Source organism: Macrobrachium nipponense, chromosome 36 (genome assembly GCF_015104395.2).
Source record: "Macrobrachium nipponense isolate FS-2020 chromosome 36, ASM1510439v2, whole genome shotgun sequence".
NCBI lineage: Eukaryota > Metazoa > Arthropoda > Malacostraca > Decapoda > Palaemonidae > Macrobrachium > Macrobrachium nipponense.
In genome coordinates, this window is record NC_087220.1 from 29,580,488 (window position 1) to 29,597,685 (window position 17,198).

At 37.6% G+C, this 17,198-nt stretch overlaps 1 protein-coding gene across 1 annotated transcript in view; it reads left to right on the forward strand.

Annotated features, from left to right (window-relative positions):
- Positions 1–16,750, forward strand: part of LOC135203543 (glutathione S-transferase 1-like) — a 445,161-nt gene extending 428,411 nt beyond the window's left edge. The window contains exons 7-9 of the mRNA XM_064233275.1: positions 5,291–5,443; positions 7,146–7,395; positions 13,288–16,750. Of these exons, the coding sequence (XP_064089345.1) occupies positions 5,291–5,443; positions 7,146–7,395; positions 13,288–13,419 (535 nt within the window). The 3' untranslated portion in view covers positions 13,420–16,750. The remainder of the gene's footprint in view (positions 1–5,290; positions 5,444–7,145; positions 7,396–13,287) is intronic.
- The last annotated feature ends 448 nt before the right edge of the window (positions 16,751–17,198 follow it).

Genomic DNA, 17,198 nt, shown 5'->3' on the forward strand with positions numbered 1-17,198 from the left:
ATGTATTTTAAGTGTGATCTCCTTTGGTTCCCAGTCATGTCATGAGGAGTATTAGTCATAAGTTTTATTTTATTATAACAATGGAACTTTATATTGTTTATATTTTTCAGTGTTTTAAGTTTGGTCTCCTTTGGTTTTCAATCTTGTCATAAGGAGTGTTGTTAGTCTCAAGTGTTTATTTTTTATAACAATGGAACTTTATATTGTTTATATTTTTCATGCTGAATATGTCTGGTTAAAAAACGTGTTAAAAAAACAAAATTATTCTTCAGATGAATATACCTGAAAAAACATTTTTAGGATAGAGAATAATTTATGAAGACGTTATGAGGGTTTTTGTAATGCCAAAGACTTTTAGTCTGTTACGGAGACATTTATGAAAACTTAGTAACTGAGTTAAAAGATTATAAACTTGGCTTATGTGCAAAAGGTGTGCATCAAAAATATTTAGATACGCACATATATTATATACACTTATTATATATTATGATGTGTTTGTTTGCGTGAATTTTATATATAATGTGTGTATGTGTGTGTGAATTTTATAACTTTATTGAAGGGAACCGACCCACAGCTACACTATCAACACAGATTACCAGATCTGCCGTAAACTTGTAAAGATGGTACTAACTGCTCCTTCTATTTCTTCTTGTCGAATTCCCAAGATTCGCGGATCGTCGATCGATCTCCTTTGTAAATCGTCTCGAGTGGTCGTTTATTTGCATAACATTCTGGGGGGGTGGGGCTAGGGGGTTAGGGGGAGACGGCCAGCCTTCGAGAAGACATCTGGCCAGACATTGAGTAAGATGGTAATGAAATTCTCCCGTCTCTCGGGGCATTAGAATACAAAGCATTGGGAGCCACATTGCAACAGGTGGGACGGACCCATTGCCGGGGGGTATAATGAGTCCCCCGCCGCTGCCAGCTGCGCGATGATGATGATGATGATGACATTTTAATTAGCATTGACGGGATTCGCTCTCCAGTTTTTAGGTGCGTTTGTTGCACCTTCTTTTAATTCCGTAAGTGCGTTTTTGTACCCTCCACTTGCTTGCTTGCTTGCCAAGCATGTGCGTGTTTGTGAGTGTTTTTTTTTAAGGGGCGCGTACAAATTCCATTAATTTTACGCGTACTCTGCATAAATAATTTCAGCTCTATGAAAGCAGAGTTGCAGAAATCATTGGCATTTTGCGAACAAATAAATGATAACTTCCTGTAACTTATCACATTCGATGGGCCTTGTGGAGACTCGTTATACCTACCTCGGTCAATCCTTTGCTTCGAACAAATATGAGACAAGAACCTATTGGTGTTTCCTTAGCCCATCGTTGCCCAGTTTCTTTCTGAAAGCAATATGACAGCTTCGTAGAGTACTACCATGAGGTCTGATTGTTCTGAAAGCAAAAAGACAGCTTCGTTTAGTACTACCATGAAGTCTGATTGCTCTGAGAGCAACATGACAGCTTCGTATGTACTACCATGAGGTCTGATTGCTCTGGAAGCAACATGACAGCTTCGTATAGTACTAATACCATGAGGTTTGATTGTTCTGAGAGCAACATGGCAGCTTCATATAGTAGCAAACAGTTTGCAAACCGTTTGCAAAGCCATGAGGAAAGATATGTTTAGCCAATAAAAAAATTATCGGCCGTTTGATACACAAAGAATCGCATATTAAACTCACGGACTTTTTGATAGATAGTTTTAAAGACGGATTAGTCTCTCTCTCTCTCTCTCTCTCTCTCTCTCTCTCTCTCTCTCTCTCTCTCTCTCTCTCTCCCCATTACGAGAAAGACGAGACCTTTGCACCAGTCTCCTCCTCGTTTATAATTTCTCACGATTCTGGAATGGAGCGAGAGAGAGACCAGCTCTCTCTCTCGAAGAGTACCGGTGCTCCAAGTGGCTCAGCTACAATATCTGGCGTCGCTGGTTTCCCAGCAAATCCGGTACCTCTAACTTTCAAAGCGTGTTTCAGCCCAGTTTTAGGGTCGTTCAGAGACTTGGCATAAGTGCAAGAGCTATTACAGTTTGCAATTGCAAATTATTATATTTGAAATGTATCAATTCTTCGTTTTATTACTAAGCAAAGGTTGCTTTAGAGCATTTGGCTATCAGTGGAGCTGTCTGTGTTTTGTGTTCTTTACATGAAATGTGTTCAGATTAATACACACATTATATATACTAATATACGTATGTATGATGTATGTATGTATGTATGTATGTATGTATGTATGTATGTATGTATGTATGTATGTATAAGTGTCAGGAAATTGTTGAAATATTTATTCACCAGGGAATAAGTAATATAGCCTAGTTTATGACCTAAGTTCAGGAAAAAAATTTACTTAGAACTTAAATTTACTTCGAAAGTGCGTTAAGTTTTTAAATACGGTCCGTTGTATTTGATATCATAAATAGAAAGCTTGAGGATCCTAGAGATGGTGTCACCTGCCGCCTTTTATCAGTGGCATTGCAAACGCGAGGATTAAGAAAACTCTATTGACTCTCTTAACTCGTTTTCCCTAAAAGCGTTCGAGTCATCTAAATTTATAGAATATACTTGGCATTCAACCCACTACACTGGATGCATTCTCGCATCCACACGAGGTGTGTGTAGTACTCTACTTATTCTTGAATTGAATTGAGTACTATAGAATTTAGGCCTAAAGACAAGCACTGGGACCTACGATGTCATTCAGCATTGGAAAGGAGATTGAGAGTAGAAAGGTTTGAAAGGTGTAACATGAGTTAAGGAAAGTAAGATGGAAGAGAGAGAGAATATGAAAGGAGGTACAGTTAAAGGAAAGAAAGGGGTGGCAGCAGCTAGGGGTCGAAGGCACACGCTGCAAAGAACCTTGAGTAATGCCTACAGTGCACCGCATGAGGTGCACACCACCTCCTACTCACCTTGGTTGCACCATTTTCAGATCTAAATCTTGGTGTTACCGTAGGGTCCTTCCCCCCTCCCCGCTAAGAGTTAAAGATTCCGGCTTTGTATGGTATTTGTGGAGCTCTCTCTCTCTCTTATTCCCCCATCCCCCCTCCTCGGGCCCCTTACCGTAAAAGCCCATCCATTTGCGTGTGTCCGACATGGCCTCGCATTGGTAATGCACACAGATGAATAATTAATGAGCTTATTAGCATAGGAAAGAAGTGTTTGTGTGTTTGTAAAGGACGCCAAACTTCATAGAAGGTCTACCGCCACCCAGTTCTCGCTCTCTCCCTCCCCTACCCCCCGCCCTCAGCCCCTCCCCGTATACTCCTCCCTCCCTTTTCCGTCCACACCCAGTCGACGGATCTCTCCTTCCGGAGGAGAGAGAGAGAGAGAGAGAGAGAGAGAGAGAGAGAGAGAGTACCAAATCGTCTTTTCACAATAGCTCTTCCACCCATGATGGTCTACCTGGCTCTTCTTCAACTCATTTACGTATGGGATTCACGGGCACCGTTGTGACTCATGTTGATGGATAAGTATATAAAATACCACACAAATTAAGATAAAATTAAAAAAAAAACATCGTGTACTTTTACATAAACAAAAACTAGACAGCAACAGTTAAAGTTAAAAAAAAAAAAAAAACTGTAAAAAATTTAATTTTATAACAAAGGTTTTGAAATGCTAGTCATGGAATTCAAACAAAGCCATTATCTACAGGTTAGCTTCTTATTTACTAAATAAATGAATCATCTACAGCAGTAGTGGGTATTTTCAGTCTCGTTCTCAGTAAACTAGATAGAGAATTATATCAGTCGTCACGGCACCTCTGGTATTTGTACTTACTTTGAATCGGATCTAGTCTTATTTCTGAGGTTGGATGCAGATTATACCCTATTGGTAAATAAACAGTCTAGCAGAACAAGGAACATCAGTGTAAACATAAATTAGTGTAATGCAACCTATATATGTGACTACGTAACCAGTATGCCACTGTTTATGTTGGATTTAACTCCTTGTTGTACCAATCTTGGATTGATTACTTTTGGCAAGTGAAGAAAACGATTTCAGAGCTTTTGCTAATTTTTTTATGGGGCGATGTATTAATTTTACTTACTATCGGTCTTGCAGCGGAGTTCCAAATTTGGGTTATTGTACTGTATTTGTGTATTTTTAATTTGGTCTTCCCAATTTTGATGATATAATCTTGAGTTTTCTGGTACTAACTGTTCTTGTAATGATACATATCTTCTCATTAATGTGTTGTTCCAACCTGTTATAAGTACTGTCTTTTGGATGTTGTTGTAGTGCCATTGTATCAATTTTAACTTATCACTATAATAGGGTGTGGAAGTGTTGTGTATTTAGTTATGGGTATATGATTTTTTATAGCTTCCTCTATATAATCAGTTGTCATGAACAGGAAGTACAACTCTGTACATGTTCACCTTTGGTGCTGTGCCATCAGCCCTTCCCTTGCTTTGGATGGAGTCGGTTTAGAGTTAGACTTAGTCCTATAGCTACAGTTTATTCACGTTGATGGGTGCTGCTGTATATAGTAAAATCACTGTTGTCTTCTTCTTCTTCCTTCAAATCTGTATATTCCCTGTATATTCCTAATATCCACCTACAAGCAGGACACAAAGACTGCGCACAGATTTCTTGATTGGCCCCCAAAGCCCACCTATGGTCAAAACTCATTCCACCTAAACTCCTCCCCCTCCTGATTGGTGGCCTGTGGGGCGATAGTTGTATAACCCAAGTTGTAGTGAACTCTGACCTGAGCAGTATTGGGTGATCATTTCTGGTAGCAGATTACATAGGAGACTATACAGGGAATGGGGGATAATGTTCCTGTTCTTTGGTCTTTGTTATATAACGAATGCTGGTACTAAATTCACTGTCTAGTCTCTTATCATGGGAGTAACTCGACTGTCAAATTTGTCCCATGACTAAGTACGCAACCACTCTGTCTAGAAACAGATTCAGCCGCAATTTCAAATGCAAAGGAAACTGTATAAATTTACTTGTAAAACATGTTGTAGAATATGGGTGTTGTGAGGTATAACTTAGTGATTTTTTTTGCATTGCAAATGTACCTTTCTACGTATTCAAGTATTTATGAGCTATGACATAGTGTATAGAGTTAATATAATGATCCGTTGATAATTTTACTTGTAAAACATGTTGTAGAATATGGGTGCTGTGAGCTATAATTTGAGTGATTTTTTTTTTTTGTATTGCAAATGTACCTCTCCACGTATTAAAGTATTTAGGAGCCATGACATAATGTATAGAGTTAATATAATGATCCCTTGTTGTGAAGTAACCGCTAATATCTATTTGTCTTCGTTTCAGCCGAGCCATCATGATGTACCTGGTGAATAAGTATGCAACTGAGGAGAACCAGTATTTATATCCCAAGGATCCCGAGGAGAGAGGGAAAGTGGACAGGATGCTTTTCTTCGACATGGGCACCTTCTATCATGCAATCAAAGAATACTTTCGTAAGTTATGGCAGCTGATGTTTATTTTATTATATAATTTCTTTCTTCGGTAATTGGATCTTGAGAGGCAGTAATAATAATACTAATGGTAATATTGTCTTATAGAAATAAAATAGGATCTCTGCTGAACATGGTCTCAATTTAAAGCACGGAGCTCTGATGCCATCATTTTGAAGATGTAGGAAGAGAAACGTACAGCGACTATAGTAGATTCACATCAACCGTGCATCTGATGTATAGGTTAGTCCCTTACGACGCTCCCGATTGGCTGTTGATAAGCCAATCACAGGGCTGGAAACTCCTGAGTCTCGAGAGAGTTCACATAGGCAAGATGTATGTTCCGCCACTCCCGAGGGATACGTCTTTCAAAAGTGTTCCTCAGGAAAGGTGGAACATACATCATATGAACTCCCTCTGAAGACTGAGAGTTTCCAGGATTGTGATTGGCTTATCAACAGCCAACCAGGAGCGTCGTAAGGGACTGGCCTAGACATCAGATGCACGGTTGATGTGAATCTACTATAGCTCTCCTGCAGCATTGGAAGATATCTTTTAAAAAAGGGCTGTTACAGGGAAGCCTGTAATTGAAGATGTGCCCAAGTATAACCAAATTTTCAAGGGTAATTTGAGTGTATCATGGAGTTACAGCATGGTGTAAGATTAGCTAAATCATAAAGGTTTTATTTTGCAGTCATTGATTGTATGATACAATCTCTCGTACGACTAGCAACCATTTAAACTGAACATTTCGGAAGAGCAAATAACTTATCACCTGCATATTTTGTCGTCATAGATTCAAGCTCAACAATCATGAATTACTGTAAGGACTACGCGAGCGGTGCAAGTTTCCTTTATTTTAAGTAAGGTTTGGTAATCACCCCATCGAAAAGAATAAACATTCCTTTGTGTCACTGAGATATGAGAGCGAAATCTTACGAGGACGAATGCTGATTACGTAGTCACTTCTTGGTTCATGGTCCAAGAGAGAGAGACTTAGTAGTACGGGGGTTTTGGGGCAAAGGCCAAGCGTTGCATAGTAGGGTCATTCAGCGCTGTAATGGAATCTGAAACAGGGATAATCGTCCACCAGGTCATCTTAAGTTAAAACTAAAAGTCTACATCCCATTGTTATCAAGATGCAGGGGCTTTTTTCACTTGGACTTTTTTCTGATTTATGCTTGACTGTTGCATGACTACTGTGAAGGATTGGGAATAAACATGTTATTTAATTAACTCTCTAAATTAAGTGTTAATGATGATAGACAAGTCTTTGTTTGTTGAGATGGAAAAATTCACACAAGGGATTTTTATAGTTATCATCTCTGATACTGTTTTTTTTTTATTATTATTATTAATTTCCTTTTCTGCAGCTAGCTAAATAATCTACATCCGATATCTTGTTATATAGATATCCGTGGCTTAGTTCAGCTGCATTAATTTTTTGTATAGCTGGTCTTTGATTTAGCTAAGTGTTTATGGTTTCACAAATAAATCTTTACAATTGGTCTCCAACCTTCTCTCAAATTATTCTCATTCTTGTGTGACAGACTAGGTTAGTGTATCAAACTCATTAGCAGCTCAAATAATAACTTTGTGGGTATTTTATTGTGTTCTCAGCTCTTCAAGCTTCTTGTGTCGTAACGGACATATTTGCCGCTTTATATTATTCATGGTGTTGGTCCAACCAAATGTAAACAACTTCTAAGGAAACCTCGACCATTTCAGGGCCCAAAGATCCACCAAGGAATGTCCCCTGAGCAGGAGAAGGAAAATCTGCTGAAGACGAGTCTCGACTACCTGGACCAGTTCTTAGAATCTGGGGGCGTTCCCTACCTGTGTGGGGAGAGAATCACCATCGCTGACATCGCAGTTTTGGCATCAATTACGGAACTTGATGCCTTAGATTATAATTACAAATGTTTCGGAGAAGTCCTCAGATGGTCGCAGAGGATGAAGGTGAGGATGGTTGTTGCTTTAGATTATAATTAAATAGGTTTTGATTTGTTTGTTTGTATGGGGCTTTTACGTTGCATGGAACCAGTGGTTATTTAGCAACGGGACCAACGGCTTTACGTGACTTCCAAACCACGTCGAGTGAGAACTTCTAGCACCAGAAATACACATCTCTAACTCCTCGATGGAATGCCCGAGAATCTAACTTTTGACCACCAAGGTGGCAGGTCAAGACCGTACCGATCATGCCACCGAGGCGCGCCATACATAGGTTTTGATGGAAGCTCTTAGATGACTGGAGGGGATGAATGTAACAACGATGCTTCAGTAAATATTTACAATGTTTCACTGAGGTCATCATATCGTCACTGAGGATGAAAGTAAGGATGAATTTACAGCAAAAATGAGGAACAGAGACTTGACATACTATTATGCAGTTTGGTGTACTATTCTCATAGTCCAAGGGCCAGGCCTCAAATTTTTGGGCAATTGGTTTATTCGAGGTGACAAAAAACTATGCTGTCCTTTAGATAGTCTGATATCTAAAGTTAATGAAATGACATAATAGCTATTTCAGACAAGTAGCTTTTTGGTCGATATCACCTGTTCAAACATATAAGCGAGATGAAATTTGCGACGGCCATTTTTCCAAGTTCAAGTAACAAAATCACTCGTAACTTTAAAATTACCCAAAGTATCTTCACAAAGAAGGGCTCAAAATGTTGCTCATGAGTTTCTCTAGGTCAAATATAAAGTAGGTGAACATAGTATGTTGCAGACTTTATTCATAGTACAAATGCATTTTTATCCATAATTTTTTTCATTTTCTGGAAAACTCCATTATGTGACCACTACATACAAATACTATAAACAAAATTCAAATGTAAAGCTATAAAGGTGCGGGGGAAATCTAAATAAAGAAATTATATTTGGTTATAAATGAATATTTGTTGTAAATGAGGTTTCCATGCAAACACGAATATCTCTATTTTGGCACCGAGGCATAATTTTTGAGATTGCTACCCTATGAGGCGATGTGTTATTTTTTCACATCAAGGGTACAAGGTACCAATTCCAATAAAGATTTTACATTCTAAGTATAATTATGTGCACCAAATAAATTTGAGTATAATCTGTGTGCACAAAAATAAATTTTTTTATTTTAATAGCTTTTAGAGGTATAGGAGGCGAGAGGTTTGACACTATATAAATTATTTCTTAACACGCAAACATACATATGCTACTTTCACTTATAGTTTTGGCCAATTATAAACAATATCATTATTAATTTCACTTATAGTTTTGGCCAATTATAGACAATATCATTATTAATTTCACTTATAGTTTTGGCCAATTATAGACAATATCATTATTAAACTTATTAAGAACTTATTGCACATGGAAAGGGTAAATATATATAAAATGACTACCTATTTGTAAAGTGTGCCTCTGCCCCTTTTTTTTCTAATCACAGCCAGACAATTTTGTACTATTAGAAAATTATCATTGGGTTAAGGGTGAGTTTCATGTAAGGACTTCTTAAAACTGAACTCAACCTATTAGTATCTATAATATTCAACAGTTCAAGGGCAGGTTCCTCCTGCTGCACTGCTTTGTTAGAGCAGGTCTGCAATTTGCACATATCAGTGCATTTGAGGTCATTGACAAGACATCTGCAATCAGGCAGCTTGCAAACCTGTGAACACTTGCAAGCCAGTAACTCCAACACCACTTCTGGTGCTGGTGCCGACCGCATCCAAAGAAACTTCAGCTTCCCATCTTCAGTCCAGCCATGCTCACTGGGGCTTGGACTCCAAACAACATCTCCAGACAGCAGCCTGGAAGCTGGCTCTGTGTGTGTGTGTGTATAGAAAGACGCAGTCGGCTTGACTCTGCTTCCAGTCTCTTGGCACGTGTTTCACTGGTAGCGCAGTTGTTGACACTGCTGCACCTGATGGTACTGCTTCTGCTCTCGTTGCTCCTCCAGCCAGCATAGAGTAGCTTTAATTCTAATAGCTTACCTTTACCATCAAAACAGCTAACGGAGTCACATCCAGTGAATGCCTGTAGGCCAATCAGGCTGTCGCAGAGCCACTGCCTTTGAATTTTTCCAATCTTGTTTACGTCTGCATATTGGGTGCAACTCAGTTCCAAACTTCTGGCATATAGACACATCCATGGTGTTGTGCATGGCAAGGCTAATGATGAAGATATCAGTGTCCTCTGAGGGATGATGACTACCTTGTTGCTATCTCTCGCTGCATGCTGCGTGTGGAGAAACAGGCGGGAATCGGGAGACTCGTGTCGACCCGAGATCAGGTACTACCTCCCACTTATCTTCTGTTACCTTGAAACAATGTTTCATTGTTCGCATGTAATATAGAGAACCTTGTCCTTTAACTTCTCTCAGTACTTTGAGCTTCCACTCATCTGTCAAGAACTTGATTAGAGAGGTTTGTTTTGAAGATCCAGCAGGTATTTCCTCCACTGCTGCACATGATTTCCACAAGCCAACTTCTTATAGTGGAGAGCGTTGTTGGCACCTCGGTTGACTCGTTCAACTTGTTTAATTGATTTGGAGCAGTAAATGTCAAAGAGAAGATCAATTCTCTTTGCTTTGTCCTCCTTCATGAAGGTATATTGGTAAAGGCCAGCTCTGCCATCTGTCCAAAACTCTCTTTGCTTCCCCATGCACAGGGCAGTGTCAATCTCCTCCATCTGCAACAGAATGTCCAAGGCTGTTGAGGATGCTAATCAGATGAACATTACCTGTCAGAGACTTAGCATTGACAGACGGCAATGTGTTTGGGCGGCTTGACTTTGCCACGCCACTGCATACACTATGTCCTGACCAAATGATTGCACTACATACACTATGTCCTGGCCAAATGATTGATGCTGAACTCTTGGGGTTACACTGTCAATGCTGTCAGGATTGTTCATTGTGAAGATACTAAGACATTTCCTGTGATAATTGAGATCTGGGATCTTTCCTTCAGGAGCGTTGTTAACTAACTCCAGTGTGGGGCCATGTTGCCATATTTGAGCTGCCTGGACGAGTGTGTTCCAAGAGTTGACAGATTCTAATGTAATTAGGTTGTCGGTATCATCTGCACAATAAATGATGCACTTTAGCCTCGGCCACTTTGGAGGCGGTTCCGTACGAGGGTGTTCAGTGTCCGCCACCATTCAGCTCTTTCACTGGCAAACGATAACAATATGGATTAAGAAACACACACTGGTAAGGGTTAAGATGTAAATAATATCAAGATCAGGATTTCTATAACATAGAAATTAATTTTTAGTTAATACAAAAAAAAAGATAACATTTAAAACAGGAATCATCACCCTACAATCTCATCTGTGGCATTTTATCAAGAAATTACTTACTAAAGTAACCAAACGAAATATAGCTAGAAAACGCGTTTTTGTTTATTTTGCGGATAACATGCCTTCAACTTCCGCCTTCATTTCAGACGAGTTTTGACATGTACCCAAAAAATGCATAAAACAAATCTGTGCAGAATTTAATTTGCTAAATTTAATATTAGTCTTTATACCCTTCATTGTATATCATGCATCATTTTCTGGAAAAAACTGAAAATAGAAAAAAATTACCCCGGAAAATCAGTTTTTCGCAAAAATAAGCCACAAAGCTACCAACACAGAAAGGCTAGCGTACCATTTTTTACTTCTATTGATGCAACAAACAAAATGGCGCAAGTAACGTTTTGCCACCTTGGATGGTACCGATATCTGGTCTGGCCCATGAAACATTTAAAACCAGTTAAAATAAAAAACATACTATATATTTACATACATGAATTTTTACATTGTATACAGTATAATGTAAATAGTTTCTGGTACTACTTAGAATGAATTAAACGCACATTGAATATTGAAATATGTTTGTAAAGACGATAGGCAATGCTACCTATATTCAATCTTGGTTTCTTCACTTTATTAAAGATGGATTCTTGTTTCTTCACTTTAATAATTAAAGATGGATTCTTCTTCCTTCCAAAGCAGAAGAAACCTTCGAGATGATCTTAAAGTTTCCCAGCTAAATTTCACTTTACAGATGTTTTCACAGTGATTCCTTATGGTGGAGGTATTTGGTCTTTCCAGCGGCATGTGTGTCCTGCTAGTGACAACTCTATGCTGGTCCACTCAAAGAAAGATTGGTTAGGCTAGAACCAATATAGCCTTGCTGGTAGCAAGTACATTGAGAAAGATAAACGGTGGATGTGCATAGGCTCTGGATATGGTATGCGTTTAACTGCTTATCCCTGCTGCGTTTCCTAAGAGAGGCCTCTGTATAAGATGTCATCAGATCCTGATAGAGTAAAAATTTTTAAAAATATTGGAGTTATTACTATGCCAAGCTTGAGCAGACTTAAAAGCATAAAGGAAGATTCATTATTACATACATATGAGTATATAAAAGTAATTGAAAGAAAGAAAGAGCAATAGGGGTTCTATATGAAGTAAAAACAAATCAAGCAGATTGAGGGTTCCGGGTAATCAGTTTTAGCTGATCATACAAGTGAATGGCAAATTCAATCTCCAATTCAATAATCAGTACCATTGTTTGTGTCCCCATTCCCAAGAGCTCTCACCACAGACTGACTGCATCAGCCTTTTTTTCAGGCGAGGATTCCACTCGTTATGAGAAATCAATCACTGACCTCACTTGTGAGCTCAAATGATCTTGGGGAGACAACCACTGCTCCTTCATAAAACCAGAGACAACCACTGCTCCTTCATAAAACCAATCTTGTTGCATAAGCGTGATCCAGGACACACTCCAGTGATGTGCCAGTTGTACCAACTGCTGTGGTTGCTGCTTGCTTGTGGTGTGTTGGATAAGGTTAATCCCAGATCAGGTGGTTTCTTACTGTCCAGCATATTGTACTAAGTAGTAATTACTTTCCCTACCAGGGGCTTGCTTTATTGGTATGTAAACTTGCTTACTTTAGAACCTTCTGTAAGAGAATTTTGAAGAAAGTTTATCTTCCCAAGGCACAGAGTCAGGTGCCGCAGTCATGAAGAGGCATTCTGATAGCTGGAGTACTGATCCTCTGTGACATTGTGAAGGCTCCTTCAAGCCATGCAGGTTGTCGAAGAGTACTGCTGCCATACCTAATGTGTCCAGTACTGGGGAGGGGTCAAACCTTCAAGGGGCCTGGAGCCTTCCCAACCTTTTAGGTAACACCCCCCCCCGTTCTCCCCAAAGAAACCCTGGAATTTGGTCCTGGAGAGCAGAAAAATGCGAGTTTTCTGTTTAGCCATATGGCCATCAGGTGTCTTGTCAGTCACCAAGTAATATTTCCTTGAACTTGCTGATCCAAGAATCTATGGGGTACACCTTTGCTGCTACAGTGTCAATTAGCATGCCCAGAGACTTTATCTGCTGACAGTTTTGGGAAAAGATCCGACTTTTCCCAGTTTACCATGACAAAGAAAGAAACTGATCTTGATCCTGGAGCAGTTGTGTCCCAGAGGACAACAGCAATTAAGCTTCAAAGGATGGGTTGTAGACAGGTGGGTGGGCGATACCCTGCCTCCCGCTCGCAATTTACCAGATGTTACCAAGCTTCAGTGACCATTTCCAATTCCCACTGAAAATATTCTGGTTTAAAAGGCAACGATTTGTACTTTCATGGGCACAAATAATTATATCTAACTACAATGATTCCCTTCACTTAGTTCTCCATATTAACCTACGTCTTGAATTTTCTGGGTTCAAATTTTCCTTTTCCTAATGTCTTTTAATGCTGCCTTCTGGTATAATTTCATTCCTCAACCTGTAACTACTCATACATTGCATTCGAAACCTGTAACTACTCATACATTGCATTATTTTTTTTAACAAAGTTATGATTTTCCTTTCAGGAGAACTTCCCTCATTACAAGGCATGCTGCTTAGAAGGTGTTGAAATGACGAAAGCAAGAGTGAAGCAACTGGAGGATGACCTCAAGAAACAGATGGAGAAAGAGCGTAAAGCTTCTATCACTAAGAAATAACTTTTGGGAAGTGGCACTGAAGAAATCTAAAGAATGTTTACAATTTATTCTTTTGACCGTTACTTCCAAGGATCTCTCTCTCTCTCTCTCACTCTCCCTCATTATATACGTATGTACGTATGTATATAATTGTATACGTACATGCATTATATAAGGCCACAGTGTACTTATGTACGTATGTATGTATAGATAGACTTTATACAGTATGTATGCACCTGTACGTATATATGCAACATATTTATGCCTATATGTTCACACACTTAATTTATGAAATTGACAACCAAAGTAAAATTTTAGATGAACTAAATCTTTTGTGATATAATATGAATAATTAAAGAGAGCTGTAGACGTAAGCACTTGGAAACTGGATTTTCTAAAAAAAACAGTTATGTAGTTCTAACAAAAGCAAAAGTTCAAGTAGAAATGAACTTTGAGTTTGAACTCAAAATAAAAAGTTGTTAATGATACACAAACTCCTACTGTTAAGATTTTTACCTTATTCACATTTTATTGTTGAAATGTTGTATTCGTTTTTCCTTTACCTTTTGAAAAACAAAAATACTGCCATCTCATTTACTGTACTGCGTGATTTTTTTAATGAAAAACTTGTATAGATTTAAAGAAAACAGCTGTTCTAATATATGTAGTACTGTAATTTATGGCTATTCTTTTGGAAAGTGTTTAATTATTACCTTACTGTGACTCCCTATAAAGGGAAAAAATTGTTTTACACAAGTAATGCTATGAATCTCATTTAATGCTATAAATCTCATTTAATATTAGAATCCATCATGTCTTGGGAATAACTTCCACCCCTGGCAAATAATAAGAGTTTCATCTGCCCTTGCCAGAATTTGAGACTGGGCCTTTGGATTACACACACAGAAATAGTTGACCCTGACCATTGTAATTCCCATGGATGCAAGTTATTCCCGTTATTCAGTATTAAATGTTATTTGTGAATACCATATGTATAGTCACGCAGGTGTATAAACTATGCCGCATAAGGGTATGTTTAACATGCGAGTACGAAATGATCTTTCCATTTAAAAGACAATACTGTACAGTATATCTTCCAATAATTATCTGGTCTTGTAACAATGAATGAAGTTCTGCTTTGAGTTCATTTACAGTTGTAAAGCAGCAATCATTCTGTGAGCTAGATCAGTTGCATAAATGACACTTCAAGGCTACTTCCTAAAAAAAATACAATACACTACTGTACTTTGACAATGTCAAAACCATTTGCATAGCAACAAAATAATTATCTAGCCTAAGTGAAAGGTAATGTTGTCATTTTTTAGGAATACAGGTATATCCAGTTTGCAGGTCACCTATACAATTTTGTTGCTTATTAGGCCAGATCCAGCTATGCATTGGTTGAGCAAGGAACTTCAATTTGGCAAAAGCATACATGCTGTGAGAATTTAACCTGATAATGAAGGGATATGAAGGGGTCTATCATAGGAATGCATCCACTTAAAAGGCAGGGATATCATGTGTCTTCCATAGTGATAAAATTAGCTTCCAGAAAAATTTCCAAATTTAGGGATATATCTGTATCCAGCTTATAAGCAAGGGATTCTAAGTTCTCTATCTCAGGGATATGTCCAGTTTGTTAGTCCAAGATTCCAAATCACCTCTTGTAGTAACATTTTATCTGTTTGTAAGGAAGAATGATTGTTAGTATTTCTTTTCGTCGGCAAAATTTAGAATGGGCCACAAGCTTAGATATTCCCCTTCAGACAATTAAAGCATTAACCGACATGAGTATTTGTAAGGTGAACAGCCTTCCCTACAAGGAACTTGAGTTTGAATGGTATAAAGCATAGTATTTTAGACAATTTTCAGCTATGGACGGTTTAACTGGTTTATTGGGAACATTTTGTTTATAGTATAAATCCAGGAAGCTCAAATTGGAAATAGCATGCTTGCAATTGTAATACTGTACTAAAAGTTTTGCCAAGTTCTGTACAATTGAGTACACATATTAAACCACTTTTATAAAAATCATGCCTTGTTAGTACAGAAAATTTTTTGATAATATTAGACAGAATCTTGGGTTATTTTTAAATGAAATACAATGTAAGGAAAGGTGAAGTGACTTACTTTGTATAACAAACAATTACTTATCCCATATTTTTGACAGTATCCTTAAGGTTGTAAATTGTGCTTACCATCTATTAGCACAGTTGCTTTACATTTTGTATCTATGTATAAAGCAACTCCCAGCAGTTTGACCTCAATTACAATAAATTTTTTTTTCATATGCTTCTATTTTTATTTGCTTGCAATGTAGCTTCAGTGTTTTGAGATTTTTTGCATTTACATTGTTTGGAAAATTGTGGTTGTTACTCAAAAAACATATATAGGATAGGTTTTCAGATTGTGCTGCAAAACAACAGACTATGTACGTACTCTATTTGGCAGTTATCCTTATGAAAATCAGTTTACTTTTTACTGAAGAATTATTTTTATTTTTGATCCTATATTTGGATTTTGTAAATATTCCTGATTCACTAGTCTGCTGTGGTGTAGCATCTAGAAGTGAGAAAACTGAAATACTACATAGATGACATATATTTGGATAACCAAATTTACGTTTTACTTGGTCATAACCCTTTTCTTCCTGAGTTTCAGGCTCCAACCTAAAATTCTTTATTTCATGATTTACGGTAGACCAAAACGGATTTGAATTTGTTAATGGAATTTATTTTAGTATCAAATATAGTAATTTAGTGTTTAAGTTTTTATATTTTGTTACTGTACTTTTAACATTATGTTTTATGAATTTTTAGTCTCGCAAGAAGCTAGAGTATATACATCTTACGATAGTTCTTTGATATTTTATTTTTATTACAAACATGGATTGTTCTTTCTTCATGAAAGGCCAAATAATTGTCCTCTTTTTTGAGAGTTTCCTGATTTATTCATATGCCATTTATGTTTGCCGTACTTAATGACCCATGTCTGTTCAGCTGTGTTGCTTTTTATTATATGTATTGTGTAGAAGTATTATTGGCTCCTTAGAATGAGATTTGAAAACTTGCAGATTTTTTTTTTCCCTATATTTATGATTTATGCAAATATAAGCAAATTTTGGATTTATAGGTTAGTCAGACACTGATGCTTTTTATGTCAAAGTGTGTAACAGAGTAGGATTCCCATATAAATAAGAAGAGACAAAAGTTGTATTACAAGAGCCCTCTGTGCTCCTCAGTAAGTCCATAGCTCCATTGTTTCTTTTCTGTTGATTTTATATGGGCATTCTACTTCTCCATCGTGTACTGTTATTACAGTTATGTGTGAAATAAAGTTTATTGTATTCTGACTTGTGGTTATTATTTACAATATCTTGCATATATTAGTTATGATAGGTGATTTAAAGCCTGCTTAAGAAGCAGCATTTTTTATAGTAAATATGTTACCATTGTTTAATGACTTTCTTGACAGTCTGCCCTCAAAATCCCAATCATGGGTGCCCTAGAATGTCTTAGATCCTTTGAGTTAGAGTCTCAAGTGTCCTTTCCACATTTATGTAATTGTAACTGGGAGTCTTTTCCATAATACCATGCAAATAGGAAAAGGTAAGTATCATACCTGGGCTTGTCATTCTTATTTAAAATCTCCTATTTGGAGTTGTGACAAGATCACTGTGCTGATACCCAATGGGAAAAAATATTCTGTAGAGCAGGACCATGGATTATATAGGTTGGGCCATTCTTGGTATTCTTTCCAGTCTTAGCCCCCAAAATACTTGGAACGGTACTATTATGTTG